At 43.2% G+C, this 15,605-nt stretch overlaps 1 protein-coding gene across 1 annotated transcript in view; it reads right to left on the reverse strand.

The window, feature by feature from the left end:
• Positions 1-15,605, reverse strand: part of LOC124799128 — a 739,238-nt gene that overhangs the window by 140,872 nt on the left and 582,761 nt on the right. Inside the window, exon 10 of the mRNA XM_047262665.1 lies at positions 14,784-15,035. Coding sequence (XP_047118621.1) covers positions 14,784-15,035 — 252 coding nt within the window. The remainder of the gene's footprint in view (positions 1-14,783; positions 15,036-15,605) is intronic.

A 15,605-nucleotide genomic window follows, 5' to 3' on the forward strand; every position in this document is an offset into this window, starting at 1 on the left:
CCTCACGTCACACAAAGAGTTCCCAAGTGGAGATCTATCCGACAAACTTTGTAGGGCACATTGTGCTCATGTGGGAGCGATTTAGATGCTTGATAAACTGGTAGCCAAGATGGCAGGAATGCTTTTTATTCCATGATTACCGCTCTCGGCGCAGCTAAAGCCGTCATCATCGGATCTAGGGAGGACAGAAAACACTATAAAAGTGGGCTTGGATTCCACTTATGTAACATGTATACTTATAAATTTAGTTACATACCTTAGGACACATACAGGTTACAACATCAAGGCAAACAATGGTGATATTAATAGTTGCCTACAACACGCAGGCCTTACGAAATTGTCGTAAGTAGAACATAGGCGTCCAAGAGAGATGACATTATACATGTTAAGTGTCTCCATCCCATACAAGCACAAGCTACGTACTACCGCAACTCCGGCTCTGTTCTTACACTACAGGCCGCGTCGCGAGGTGGCGCTAGCAGAAGAGGCGTCAATGAATGTCGCAGCTCGCGTCATAACGGGGTCTGCGTGTGTGGTAACACTACGTAATTAGGGCTTGTACATAATTCTAGAGATTACTGTATCACGTAAACATCTACAAAACTTATGAAAGCTGCAGACCTACACAATTGTACAGCTACCTGGTCACATATACGGCATATCGGAAAGCAAATGCAAAGGCCTGCGTGTTATATAGGCAACTGATATATCACCATTGTTTGCCTTGATGTTGTGACCTGTATGTGTCCTAAGGTATGTAACTAAATTTATAGGTATACATATTATACAAGTGGAATCCAAGCCCACTTTTATAGTGTTTTCTGTCCTTCCTAGATCCGATGATGGCGGCTTTAGTTTTGTCGAAAGAATTCCTGCGATCTTGACCACCAGTTTATCGTTTTTATCCGACAAACGTTGATATAAGCCGACACGAGGTTCCACTAAACTCAGTACCAGCAACAGTACCGTACGGTACCTCAAGAGGGCATCAGGTTCGTTTCTACAGCCGCCGACAAGACGAGCCAAACTGGACATCATACAAGTGATCGTAGTTGTCGCTGGATTCAGGAACAGACCGAAGCTAAAGACAGTTCTGTGGATGTGAACATTTGTGGTAACGTCTTATGGGACCAAATGGTTGAGGTCATCGGTCCCTAAGATTACACACTATTTAATCTAGCTGAAACTAAGTTACGCTAAGGACGACACACACCAATTACCGAGGTAGGACTCGAACCTCCGACGGGGGCAGCCGCGCTGACCGTGAAAAGACGCCTCAGACGGCGCGGCTACCCCTCGCGTGGCATGTGAACACTGAAGTATTGTGAGGTACTATTTTCTAACTACAATTAGTAGTTATTATTAGGTTTCCGTTAGTAAATTATTGCAGATTGTTGCTAATTTGTGTAAACAACCAACATTTTGTCGTAGATGTAACCTAACCCTGTTCGGTGCTGTGATGAGGTTGTGTAGTTCAATCCTCACGAAAATAACTGACTTAGGTTGTAGCGGCTTCTCTTCCTGACACATATGCTTGAAACTAAAAGCATTTCGTGAATTCAACAAGAACGACAGCAAATGTTAGGATATTTAACAGTCATTCAGGAAATTCGTGGAATAAAATAAAAATGTCGTGTGAGTAGGGCCTCCCGTAGGGTAGACCGTCCGCCGTGTGCAAGTCTTTTGATTTGACGCCCCTTCGGCGACTTGTGCATCGATGGGGATGAAATGATAATGATTAGGACAACACAACACCCAGTCCCTAGGCGGAAAAAATCTCCGACCTAGCTGGAATCGATCGTGGGCGCTTAGGATTGACATTCTGTCGCGCTGACCAATCAGCTAGCGGGGGCGGACCTGCGTGGAATGATGTTCATATTCTTTTCCTGGCCGTCTAGAGTAAAGGACTTGGAAGAACCTTAACAGATTGAGAACAAATGCAAGACTCATCTCAAAAAAGGGGGTATCAATGATGACGAACTTTGTGAATGTGGGGGAAGGCAGGGCTCCGAATATTTATTGATGTGCATTAATCTGAGCTAACAGTGTGAGTTGGAGGACTTATCGATGAAAAACCGTGCCATTCTGGTTGCCGAACATTGGATACATAAAATGTGAAATTATCTGTAATTAACATTAGATTGTAGTTTTAGAGTATATTGTGTTTTAATATTCTTTCGACTAGACTAAATAAAAAACAACTATCCAAGAGTTTCGAGTCTCACTAATATTCCCTTTACTCTTCCTGAGACCGCCCTCTTAAATAAGGGGCTAAGTTATAATTTAACGCCTATTCTAAGTGATGTAAACATTAAGCGCATAATAGCCGCCGTTAAAGTTGCGATGAAGCGTTCCAATTTGAGTAAATCAGATGTTTGTAAAAGTGTCTTAAAAACTAACGACATAATCACCAAAACAATGTAAAAGTGAAATAGGTAACGAATTCCAAAAGGTAAAAATATTAATGAGAATAGTATATATTGTATGCTGTTTGTAGATGACCACGTGATTGTTTCTGAGGACGAAGACGACATGATTTAAGCATAGAAAATTAGTGGTAGAATACTAGGAATAGAGCAGTGGCATAAATACTGGAAAAATTCAGTATATGATCACTGAAACGGAAGGGCGTGTAAAAAAATAAATAAATAAATAAATAAAAATAAAAACCGATGTAAGTACTTGGACAATGACAACAGACAGGAGGGATGTTCCAGCTGTGCAGAATAAACTAACAAGCAACAAGGAACCATTTGTACGGGAGTTTTGTGGAAATCAGTGTCGCATGGACCAGAAGTGTAGCAATGCTCCACAGAATGAAAATGGTGTGTGGGAGAAGGAGTTGCGAACTACAGAAATGAAAAGGTGCAGAATGAGCAGAGTTTCCTGGGATGAGCTGAGCGCTGATATGCTGATTGGCTGCTAACAAATGGTGACATGAGGTACTGTTACGGTCTTGCTAGAAGTCATCTCCATTTATGACTGGAGGTTGGTAAACCCAGCCATCGAAAAGATTTAAGTCTGATTCGCATCACACACCAGGGTGCGAAACGTGAGGCAAAAGCAGTCCGCGTTACACATTACACACACACCTACAACTGTAAGGAATGCAGCGAAATAGAACAGAACATAAGGTTCAAGACAATTTTGAGGTTGCTGACCGACGATAGAGTAGTCTGCTAAGGAGGGTAGTTGACCTAATTTCACTCAGCTCACTGGTGTTTTAATAGAAGAGTTCGTGATTTTGCTACTTCTTAATCCTCATTTTGTTGTTTGCATTGTTTTAGTGAGATATTGAGGAGGTCGACATTTTCCTGTTGGTGTTTTCGCACAAAATAGTTCAAATACATGAAAAAAAGTTTGATTCAGATTTTAAAATAGCTGGACAAACAATAACCCTACACTTGACATTAAATAAATTGAACAGTTATCATTAGAAATACGTATCTCTGATTGTACAGAAGTATTGTTGAGAGAAGAAGGGAAATATTGTTTTGACGCCGTTTGGTACATAGCAACAAAATAAAACCAAAACGATAAGGTGAAAAAGTGTTTCTGAATATCATTTAATGTAAATGTGTGTATACACTGTCTCATGCAAATAAAAATTGACGTTTTGCAATGTTTGGACCATACTTCTTTTCTTTCAGCTGTCAGCCGTATGGAAAATCTACCATACGATCTTCGTGAAAAATATTAATTATGAATTTTGCGTTGGTCGTTGATAAACTATACTATCATTACTACATCCTTAATACTACTGCTATAGTACAATTTTTTGTAGTGTGGATTCTGTATCATAACGTAATATCACCATTCAGCACCAGGGTGAGCGACGCTCCGTCTAATGTGAACTTCATTGTGAACGTTCCTGGTAAATTTAAGCTGTATGCGGGACGGGGATTAGGACCTGGGACCTTTGTCTTCCGCAGGCAAGTGCTTTACTATCTGATTTATCCGAGAACGACTCACGACCGTCGTCTGTGCTGTACTTCGGCCGGTACCTCACGTCATACCTTCCATACCTAACAGAAGTTCTCCTGGGAAACTTGCAGGACCTGCACTCCTGGAGGAAAGGATATCTGCGGAGAGATGACTTACACACAGTCTGAGGTATGTTCAAGAATGAATTTTTTAACCTACAGTAGATTATGAAACTTCTTGGCAGACTAAAACTGTCTGCCGGATGAGACTGTGAAGTTTGGTCGGTAGGAGGTGAGGTTCTGACGGAAGTAAAGCTGTGGCGACTCACGAGTCGTGCTCGTGTAGCTCAGTTGGTGGAGCACATGATCACGAACGGCAAACGTCCCGGGTTCGAATCACGGTCCAACACACAGTTCTCATTTGCCAGGAGGTTTTATCCCAGGGCATACTCGGCTACAGAATGAAAAATTCATCCTGGGAACAGTTCAATTTGATGGCGACGTCTCTCTCTGTTTCGTTGACGATTAGTGTGAATATATCTTTACTTGAACTTAAATTTATCCGTGTTATATGGACGTGTATACAACAAAGACAGTTGTACACATGGAAGAAGCCTTGAGATGCTAGAAGGTATCAGATAGATTATATAATGGTAAGACAGAGATTTAGGAACCAGGTTTTAAACTGTAAGACATTTCCAAGGACTCTGGCCACAATCTATTGTTTATGAACTGTAGATTAAAACTGAGGAAACTGCAAGAAGGTGTGAATTTAAGGAGATAGGACATGGATAAACTGACTAAACCTGAGGTTTTACAAAGTTTCAGGGAGAGCATAAGTGAACAATTGACATGAATGGGGGAAAGAAATACAGTAGAAGAAGAATGGGTAGCTTTGAGGGATGAAGTAGAGAAGGCAGCAGAGGATCAAATAGGTAAAAGGACGAGGGCTAGTATAAATCCTTGGGTAATTGAACAAATCTTGAATTTAATTCATGAAAGGAGAAAATATAAAAATGCAGTAAATGAAGCAGGCAAAAAGGAATACAAACCTCTCAAAAATGACATCGACAGGAAGTGCAAAATGGGTAAGCAGGGATGGTTGGAGGACAAATATAAGGATGTATAGGCTTATCTCACTAGGGGTAAGATAGATACTGCCTACAGTAAAATTAAAGAGACCTTTGGAGAAGCAAAGAAGAGAAAGCAGAAAGGTTGAAGGAGTATTTTTTTTGTGTGTGTTTTTGGTCATCAGTCTACTGACTGGTCTGATGTTTGATGCGGCTCACCACGAATTCCTTTCCTGTGCTAACCTATTCATCTCAGAGTAGCACTTGCAACCTACGTCCTCAATTATTTGCTTCACGTATTCCAATCTCTGTCTTCCTCTACAGTTTTTGCCCTCTACAGCTCCCTCTAGTACCATGGAAGTCTTTCCCTCATGTCTTAGCAGATGTCCTATCATCCTGTCCCTTCTCCTTATCAGTGTTTTCCACATATTCCTTTCCTCTCAGATTCTGCGTAGAACCTCGTCATCCCTTACCTTATCAGTCCACCTAATTTTCAACATTCGTCTATAGCACTACATCTCAAATGCTTTGATTCTCTTCTCTTCTGGTTTTCCCACAGTCCATGTTTCACTACCATACAATGATGTACTCCAGACGTACATCCTCAGAAATTTCTTCCTCAAATTAAGGCCGGTATTTGATGTTAGTAGACTTCTCTTGGCCAGAAATGCCTTTTTTGCCACAGCGAGTCTGCTTTTGATGTCCTCCTTGCTCCGTCCGTCATTGGTTATTTTACTACCTAGGTAGCAGAATTCCTTAACTTCATTGACTTCGTGACCATCAATCCTGATGTTAAGTTTCTCGCTGTTCTCATTTCTACTACTTCTCATTACCTTCGTCTTTCTCCGATTTACTCTCAAACCATACTGTGTACTCATTAGACTCTTCATTCCGTTCAGCAGATCATTTAATTCTTCTTCACTTGCACACAGCAATGTCATCAGCGGATCGTATCATTGATATCCTTTCACTTTGTATTTTAATTCCACTCCTGAACCTTTCTTTTATTTCCATCATTGCTTCCTCGATGTACATGTTGAAGAGTAGGGGCGAAAGGCTACAGCCTTGTCTTACACCCGTCTTAATACGAGCACTTCGTTCTTCATCGTCCACTCTTATTATTCCCTCTTGGTTGTTGTACATATTGTATACGACCCGTCTCTCCCTATAGCTTACCCCTACTTTTTTTGAGATTCTCGAACAGCTTGCACCATTTTATATTGTCGAACGCTTTTTCCCGACAAATCCTATGAAAGTGTCTTGATTTTTCTTTAGCCTTGCTTCCATTATTAGCCGTAACGTCAGAATTGCCTCTCTCGTCCCTTTACTTTTCCTAAAGCCAAACTGATCGTCACCTAGCGCATTCTCAATTTTCTATTCCATTCTTCTGTATATTATTCTTGTAAGCAGCTTCGATGCATGAGCTGTTAAGCTGATTGTGCGATAATTCTGGCACTTGTCAGCTCTTTCCGTCTTCGGAATTGTGTGAATGATGCTTTTCCGAAAGTCAGATGGTATGTCGCCAGACTCATATATTCTACACACCAACGTGAATAGTCGTTTTGTTGCCACTTCCCCCAATGATTTTAGAAATTCTGATGGAATGTTATCTATCCCTTCTGCCTTATTTGACCGTAAGTCCTCCAAAGGTCTTTTAAATTCCCGTTCTAATACTGGATCCCCTATCTCTTCTAAATCGACACCTGTTTCTTAATCTATCACATCAGACAAATCTTCACCCTCATAGCGGCTTTCAATGTATTCTTTCCACCTATCTGCTCTCTCCTCTGCATTTAACAGTGGAATTCCCGTTGCATCTTAATGTTACCACTGTTGCTTTTAATGTCACCAAAGGTTGTTTTGACTTTCCTGTATGTTGAGTCTGTCCTTCCGACAATCATATCTTTTTCGATGTCTTCACATTTTTCCTGCAGCCATTTCTTCTTAGCTTCCCTGCACTTCCTATTTAATTCATTCCTCAGCGACTTGTGTTTCTGTATTCCTGATTTTCCCGGAACATGTTTGTACTTCCTCCTTTCATCAATCAACTGAAGTATTTCTTCTGTTACCCGTGGTTTCTCCGCAGCTACCTTCTTTGTACCTATGTTTTCCTTCCCAACTTCTGTGATGGCCCTTTTAAGAGATGTCCATTACTCTTCAACTGTACTGCCTACTGCGCTATTCCGTATTTCTGTATCTATAGCGTTAGAGAACTTCAAACGTATCTCGTCATTCCTTAGTACTTCCGATCCCACTTCTTTGCGTATTGATTCTTCCTGACTAATGTCTTGAACTTCGGCCTACTCTTCATCACTACTATATTGTGATCTGAGTCTATATCTGCTCCTGGGTACGCCTTACAATCCAGTATCTGATTTCGGAATCTCTGTCCGACCATGATGTAATCTAATTGAAATCTTCCCGTATCTCCCGGCCTTTTCCAAGTATACCTCCTCCTCTTGTGATTCTTGAACAGGGTATTCGCTATTACTAGCTGAAACTTGTTACAGAACTCAATTAGTCTTTCTCCTCTTTCATTCCTTGGCCCAAACCCATATCCTCCTGTAACCTTTTCTTCTACTCCTTCCCCTACAACTGCATTCCAGTCGCCCATGACTATTAGATTTTCGTCCCCCTTTACATACTGCATTACCCTTTCAATATCCTCATACACTTTCTCTATCTGTTCATCTTCAGCTTGCGACGTCGGCATGTATACCCGAACTATCGTTGTCGATGTTGATCCGCTGTCGATTCTGATTAGAACAACCCGGTCATTGAACTGTTCACAGTAACACACCCTCTGCCCTACCTTCCTATTCATAACGAATCCTACACCTGTTATACCATTTTATGCTGCTGTTGATATTACCCGATACTCATCTGACCAGAAATCCTTGTCTTCCTTCCACATCACTTCACTGACCCCTACTATATCTAGATTGAGCCTTTGCATTTCCCTTTTCAGATTTTCTAGTTTCCCTACCACGTTCAAGCTTCTGACGCTCCACGCTCCGACTCGTAGAACGTTATCCTTTCGTTGATTCTTCAATCTTTTTCTCATGGTAACCTCCCCCTTGGCAGTCACCTCCCGGAGATCCGAATGGGGGACTAATCCGGAATCTTTTGCCAGTGGAGAGATCATCATGACACTTCTTCAATTACAGGTCACATGTCCTGTGGATACACGTTACGTGTCTTTAATGCAGTGGTTTCCATTGTCTTCTGCATCCTCATGTCGTTGATCATTGCTGATTCTTCCGCCTTTAGGGGCAATTTCCCACCCCTAGGACAAGAGAGTGCCCTGAACCTTTATCCGCCCCTCCGCCACCTTTGACAAGGCCGTTGGCAGAATGAGGCTGACTTCTTATGCCGGAAGTCTTTCTTTTTTTTAAAAAATCTCATTTTGTTGTCTTTTGTTCGTTGTGTCTGCTCGGGGCGGACGTCGTAAGACATTCGTTTAATTTCGTTGATGATCGATTAACTCAGTTTTTTTGTTACAGAGGGCACGTAACCCTCTGACCGAACACGCTGATTTACCGTGCCGGCAATCTTCGGCCGCCAATGCTGATTATTTATCAAAAATTAGGCAGTGGCAGGGATCGAACCCGTGACCGAAGATGTTTTGATCATGAATCAAAGACGCTACCCCTAGACCACGGGTACTTCTGAAGGAGTATATACAGGGTCTAAACAAGGGCGATGTACTTGGAGACAATATTATGGAAACGGAAAAGGATGTGGATGAAGATGAAATGGGGGATATGATAATGCGTGAAGAGTTTGACAGAGCACTGAAAGACCTGAGTCGAAACAAAGCTCCGGGAGTAGACAACATTCCATTAGAACTACTGACAGCTTTGGGAGAGACAGGCTGAACAAAACTCTACCATCTAGTGAGCAAGATTTATGAGACAGGCGAAATACCCTCAGGCTTCAAGAAGAATATAATAATTCCAAGCCCAAAGAAAGCAGGTGTTGACTGATATGAAAATTACCGAACTATCAGTTTAATAAGCCACGGCTGCAAAATACTAACGCGAATTCTTTACAGACGAATGGAAAAACTGCTAGAGGCCGACCTCGGGGGAAATCAGTTTGGATTCCATAGAAATGTTGGAACAAGTGAGGCAATACCGACCCTACGACTTATCATAGAAAACAGGTTAAGGAAAGGCAAACCTACGTTTCTAGCATTTGTAGACTTAGAGAAAGCTTTTGACAATGTTGACTGCCATACTCTCTACCAAATTCTGAAGGTGGCAGAGATAAAATACAGGGAGTCAAGGGTTATTTACAATTTGTACAGAAACCAGATGGCAGTTATAAGAGTCGAGGGACATGAAAGGGAAGCAGTGGTTGGGAAGAGTGAGACAGGGTTGTAGCCTATCCCCGATGTTATTCAGTCTGTATACTGAGCAAGCAGTAAAGGAAACAAGAGAGAAATTCGGAGTAGGTATTAGAATCCATGGAGAAGAAATAAAAACTTTGAGGTTCGCCGATGACATTGTAATTCTGTCAAAGACAGCAAAGGACTTGGAAGAGCAGTTGAACGGAATGGACAGTGTCTTGAAGGGAGGATATAAGATGAACATCAACCAAAGTAAAACGAGGATAATGGAATGTAGTCGAATTAAGTCGGGTGATGCTGAGGGAATTAGATTAGGAAATGAGACACTTAAAGTAGTAAAGGAGTTTTGCTATTTGGGGAGCAAAATAACTGATGATGGTCGAAGCAGAGAGGATATAAAATGTAGACTGGCAATGACAAGGAAAGCATTTCTGAATAAGAGAAATTTCTTAACATCGAGTATAGATTTAAGAGGCAGGAAGTCGTTTCTGAAAATATTTGTATGGAGAGTAGCCATGTATGGAAGTGGAACATGCACGATAAATAGTTTGGACAGGAAGAGAATAGAAGCGTTCGAACTGTGGTTCTACAGAAGAGTTCTGAAGATTAGATGGGTAGATCACATAACTGATGAGGAGATATTGAATGGAATTGGGGAGAAGAGGAGTTTGTGGCACAACTTGACTAGAAGAAGAGATCGGTTGGTAGGACATGTTCTGAGGCATCAAGGGATCACCAATTTGGTATTGGAGGGCAGCGTGGAGGGTAAAAATCGTAGAGGGAGACCAAGAGATGAATACACTAAGCAGATTCAGAAAGATCTAGGTTGCAGTAGGTACTGGGAGATGAAGAAGCTTGCACAGGATAGAGTAGCATGGAGAGCTGCATCAAGCCACTCTCAGGACTGAAGACCACAACAACAAACAACTTATGGACGCGGGTGAGAATTCGTATTCTATAACAAATTTGTTAAAGAACAGATTTCGTTGCTTCACTTTCGTTTAATGGCAATATTTATTTAGCACGAAGCGTCTCAGTTGCATCCTGGCGTCATCAAATGCACTTGTATTACTTCTTCACTATTTTGTATGACTACTTACGCCAAAGGTGACTTGTTCTTATTGTCGTGTGCGTACATGAGTTAGGTGGCGCAGTTATACCGATAAATTTTCTATGATACTACGTGTACACTTTTTAATTGAAAACGGCAAATATTTATTGGTATAACCTATGAATTACTTATTAATATACACTGTCTCATAAAAAAGTTAAGCACTCAGACGCCGCGGTCGGATGTCAATGTGTCTTTGCACATGTACACGCCAGAGGTCGGTATGTAAATGATTACAGCTGTGTTCCTCCGTGAAGTTAGAACGAGTACCTGTGTGCATTAGTGCTGTTCGTGATTACTGTTGTTATGAGAATGGAAGGGTAACTAAGGGGTATGACTAGCGTCAGATGTTAAGTGATCACTGTGGGCATGGAGACAGCACGCACTCGTCTGTGACAGCGATGTCAGCACATGAAAGAATTTGTAAAGGCGTTATTGAATGTCTTGATTTGACTGGATGACAGAATCGTGCAATGTCCAGATATATGGAGCATTCGAACAGCGGCCGATGCTGGACTGCATGGGAACTGAAGGCAGGCAAGCTCGGCGCCCAGGTTCTGTTCGACCACGTCTGACCATACAACATAACCCTTTCACATCTGCGCCTGCCGTCCGACTGCAACTAATGGACTCCATGTGACATTCTTCGTCATCCTGCAACATCCGTCGGAGACGGGCAGTATCCAAAGTAGGCAACTGTCGTTCCATGTGAAAGCTGCAGTTAGCACCGTAAAAGAAACGGCTGCTTTTGGAGTGGTGCTGCGATCGGTAAGCATGGTCTGCTGACGAATGACGTAGTACTGTCTTCAGCGATTCACTAACGAGGATTATCGTCGGCGAAAACAGCGCTGACCTGTGAAGAGGTCCCATTCTTCCAATGCTTTGGGGAAACACAGCGGTGTTATTCATGACGATAAGGTTAGGGGAGCCATCGCGCACGACTTCATGCAACATCTGGTATTGACCGAGGAGACTCCGACGCCACAACGATGCGTCACCAACGTCCTGCATAGTCTTGTGTTACTTCTAATGCGACAGTAAAGTTGCGCCATTTTCCAAGAGAACTATGCTCGTCCACAGGTGAACGTATCTCTATGAACTGTCTGCATGATGTTGACGTCCTTCAGGTCTGTAACCGATAGAACATGTGACTGACCACCTCTGACGTCAGCCGTGGGCCAGAGCCACTATTCGGGATGTTAAGGAACAGTCACGACAGTTGTGGGGCGGCTTGCCTCCGGAGAGGACACAGCGGCTTTATAACACCTTTCAAACTGAACCATTGCGTGAATCCTCGTCAGAGAAGGTGCAACTTGGTACTCCTAAGTCGGCGCGTTCGTTTGGTGCTCGCTTCAAGGTGTTCCACTTTTTTTCTCAGGCGGTGTCAGTGCACGTTGCAATATGGGGCACACGATTTTTTTAAAAAAGAAAAAAAGCGCTTAACATCGCTTGGGACTACACAGAACTATATACCGGATCAAAGAAGATTGTACAGGTAATATACTGAAGGTGAACACAAATATTATTACACTTGAATTACACTGTTAGCATAAACTGAATGTTTTTTACACCATCGACAAAATATACGTGCTTTAAAACGTTTTGAGTTTTGGTAAGGAAAGACTTAGGAGTTCTGCAAGGGCTTTTGATATTAATGAAACAGGTAACTAACTGTAGAAAAGTTTTTGAAAAGTTCGCATTGTTGCTCTCTACGTAGTTAGTAGCAGCTTAATTTCATACTTTTGGACATGTAGGAACATAAACAGAAGCTTCATAATGCAAAACAAACTACAACAGAACATACAAAGACTGACAACTGCAGTGTGGTGTTTACAAAATTGGCGGTGGAATATGTGAAACTCTGTATACAGCCAAAACTGTGAGGGATTTTCTTAAACTCTAACCGAACCGAACGCGGCCGCTGGGGGCGACCGCCATCCCCATCACCGCGAGCACGCCGCTGGTCCATCGCAGCCACCCGAGGTCTAGTGGAGGGGGGTGACCCTGCATATAAATAGCCCGCTCTCCGCGAATCTCGACACTTCGCCAGAAGATGGGTAGTATGACACTTCCCGAAACGTCGTGAGATATCAACGCTACCACCCGGCTGGAGACCCGAGAAATCTTCATCAATAGCTTCTGCCGGGAAAGCCTACAGTCACATATATCTAACCGAACACATTAACGCGTACCTGACTATCTTCAAAATAGGAATTTACCATCTACGTTAAAGAGACTGCACACGTGATCCAAGACATTGAAAATGATCTTCAACAGGCGAAATTACCAAATTGACTTATATCAACAACTAGAAACATTAGTAAATGGCACAAAGTATGGAAATAAACTGCTGAATGAGAAGCTAGAAGTCAAAAACGCCAAGCCTGTAAAATGTTTTCGGCTGTTAGTTGCTTGCATCAGTAAAACGTGAAGAAATACTTGCATAGTTCCTGCGCCTTTTCTTAACAAAATTAAATGTCTTTAACGTAGGTAATATTTTCTGTGATGGCCATCAGAAAGAAACTGACTCTCCTAATAAGTGTCTTGATGTATTTCGAGTATAATATGATTTCAATTTCAATGTCATACTGATAGAGTTATCTTAGAATTCAGTAAAACCTTAACTCTGTGTCACTGCAAGGGATGTTATTGTTTTGGTATATATGGAATGCATGGTCGTTCCTTAAGTGAGTACTGCGTTATTTGTTTGTATTCAAGTCGTATCTAAGTAAGAAGAAAAATAGAACGAAACCCGTTCTAAAACTCGCGGCTGAGCTCCGCCACCTAACCTCACTGGTACACACAAGAACAAAAACACGTATGGATTGTACGAGGATGAGTGAAATGAAAATCTTAAATATTTTTTTCAATATTATTTACTGTGCAGAGGTGGTACAAAGCTATATCACTTTTCAACATAATCTCCCCCACGCTCAATGCAAGTCCTCCAGTGCTTACAAAGTGCATAAATTCCTTTAGAAAAAAATTCTTTTGATAGTCCTCGCAACCACTCATGCACCGCGTGACGTACCTCTTCATCCGAACGGAACTTCTTTCCTCCCACTGCGTCTTTGAGTGGTCCAAACACATGGAAATCACTTGGGGCAAGGTCTGGTGGGTATAGTGGATGAGGAAGACACTCAAAATGCAAGTCTATGATTGTTGCAATTGTTATATGGGCAGTGTGGAGCCTTGCATTGTCATGTTGCAAAAGGACACCTGCTGACAGCAGTCCACGACGTTTTGATTTGATTGGGGGCTGCAGATGATTTTTAGGAGATCTGTGTATGATGCACTGGTGACAGTGGTTCCTCTAGGCACGTAATGCTCCAAAATGACGCCTTTTTCGTCGCAGAAGTGTGTCAGCATATCCTTCCCTGGTAATGGTTCTGTTCAAAACTTCGGTTTTGGTGATGAGGAATGGTGCCATTCCTTGCTCGCTCTCTCGTTTCCGGTTGGTGGAAGTGAACCCAGGTTTCGTTCCCAGTAACGATTCTTGCAAGGAAGCCATCACCTTCTCGTGAAAAGCGCCGAAGAAGTTCTTCACAAACATCAACATGTCGTTCTCTCATTTCAGGAGTCAGCTGCCGTGGCACCCATCTTGCAGACACTTTGTGAAACTGGAGCACATAATGCGCAATGTGGTGTGCTGACCCTTGACTAATCTGTAAACATGCCGCAATGTCATTCACTGTCACTCGGCGGTTTTCCTTCACTATGGCTTCAACTGCTGCAATGCTCTGTGGAGTCACAACTCGTTGTGTCTGACCTGGGCGAGGAGAATCTTCCACTGAAGTCACACCATTTGCGAACTTCCTACCCCATTCGTAGACTCGCTCCTGTGACACAAGCATCACCGTACTGAACCTTCATTCGTCGATAAATTTCAATAGGTTTCACCCCTTCACTACGCAAAAACCGTATAAGAGAACTCTTTTGTTCCCTGGTGCAGGTCGCAAGTGGGGTGGCAATTTTTATACTGATAGTGCGACGGTATGTGTGCATCTGCACTATGCTGCCACCTACAGGGCATTCTGCACGCTGTTTGTAGCACGCCTACCAACTTACAGGATAACGGCGCGAAATTTCGATTTGTTATTACAAATTTAAGGTTTTCATTTGACTCACCCTCGTATATGTAGTCACACAAAATATCCTATAACAGGCATATGTGCTCTTGATGATGTCGGAACGCTTCCTAAACACATGCTAAGGGAAATGTTGCTATTTATCGCGAGTGCAGCAGAAAATCGTGTTGTCCGTAAGCCTTTACCTGGTAGGCCAGAGACCTGCCAGAAGGTGTGCTGCTAAGACGAGGCGCTACTCACCGGTGGTCCTGTTGGGCAGGCCGGGTACGGTGACGTTCTCGAAGCCTCGGATGTCGAGCCGGCCGCCGACCAGCTTGAGCAGCGAGAGGTCGCCGCCGAGGCAGCGGCCCGCCCTGGGGCACTCGGGACAGGGCTGGGGGGCGGGGCACAAGTCGTCCAGGTCGAGCGGCGGCGGCGGGCCCTCGCCGTACACCACGGCCCCCGGCAGCGACGCCAGCACCGGCGGCGGCGTCGCCAGCCGGGGGTCCACTCCTGCGGGCACACCACGCGGATGGCGGTCATCGCTCAAACAACCGGTCTACGCTAGTTAACCCGACTGTTAAAACCGATCAAACTAGCCGGTTTCTGAAATAACCGATTTTTCGATTTTTTGTTCCTATTATTTCATCTACACCTACATCTACATTTATACTCCGCAAGCCACCCAACGGTGTGTGGCGGAGGGCACTTTACGTGCCACTGTCATTACCTCCCCTTCCTGTTCCAGTAGCGTATGGTTCGTAGGAAGAACGACTGCCGGAAAGCCTCCGTGCTCGCTCGAATCTCCATAATTTTACATTCGTGATCTCCTCGGGAGGTATAAGTAGGCGGAAGCAATATATTCGATACCTCATCCAGAAACGCACCCTCTCGAAACCTGAACAGCAAGCTACACCGCGATGCAGAGCGCCTCTCTTGCAGAGTCTGCCACTTGAGTTTGCTAAACATCTCCGTAACGCTATCACGGTTACCAAATAACCCTGTGACGAAACGCGCCGCTCTTCTTTGGATCTTCTCTATCTCCTCTGTCAAGCCGACCTGGTACAGATCCCACAATGATGA

The sequence above is a fragment of the Schistocerca piceifrons genome, chromosome 5, assembly GCF_021461385.2.
Source record: "Schistocerca piceifrons isolate TAMUIC-IGC-003096 chromosome 5, iqSchPice1.1, whole genome shotgun sequence".
NCBI classification, from domain to species: Eukaryota; Metazoa; Arthropoda; class Insecta; order Orthoptera; family Acrididae; genus Schistocerca; species Schistocerca piceifrons.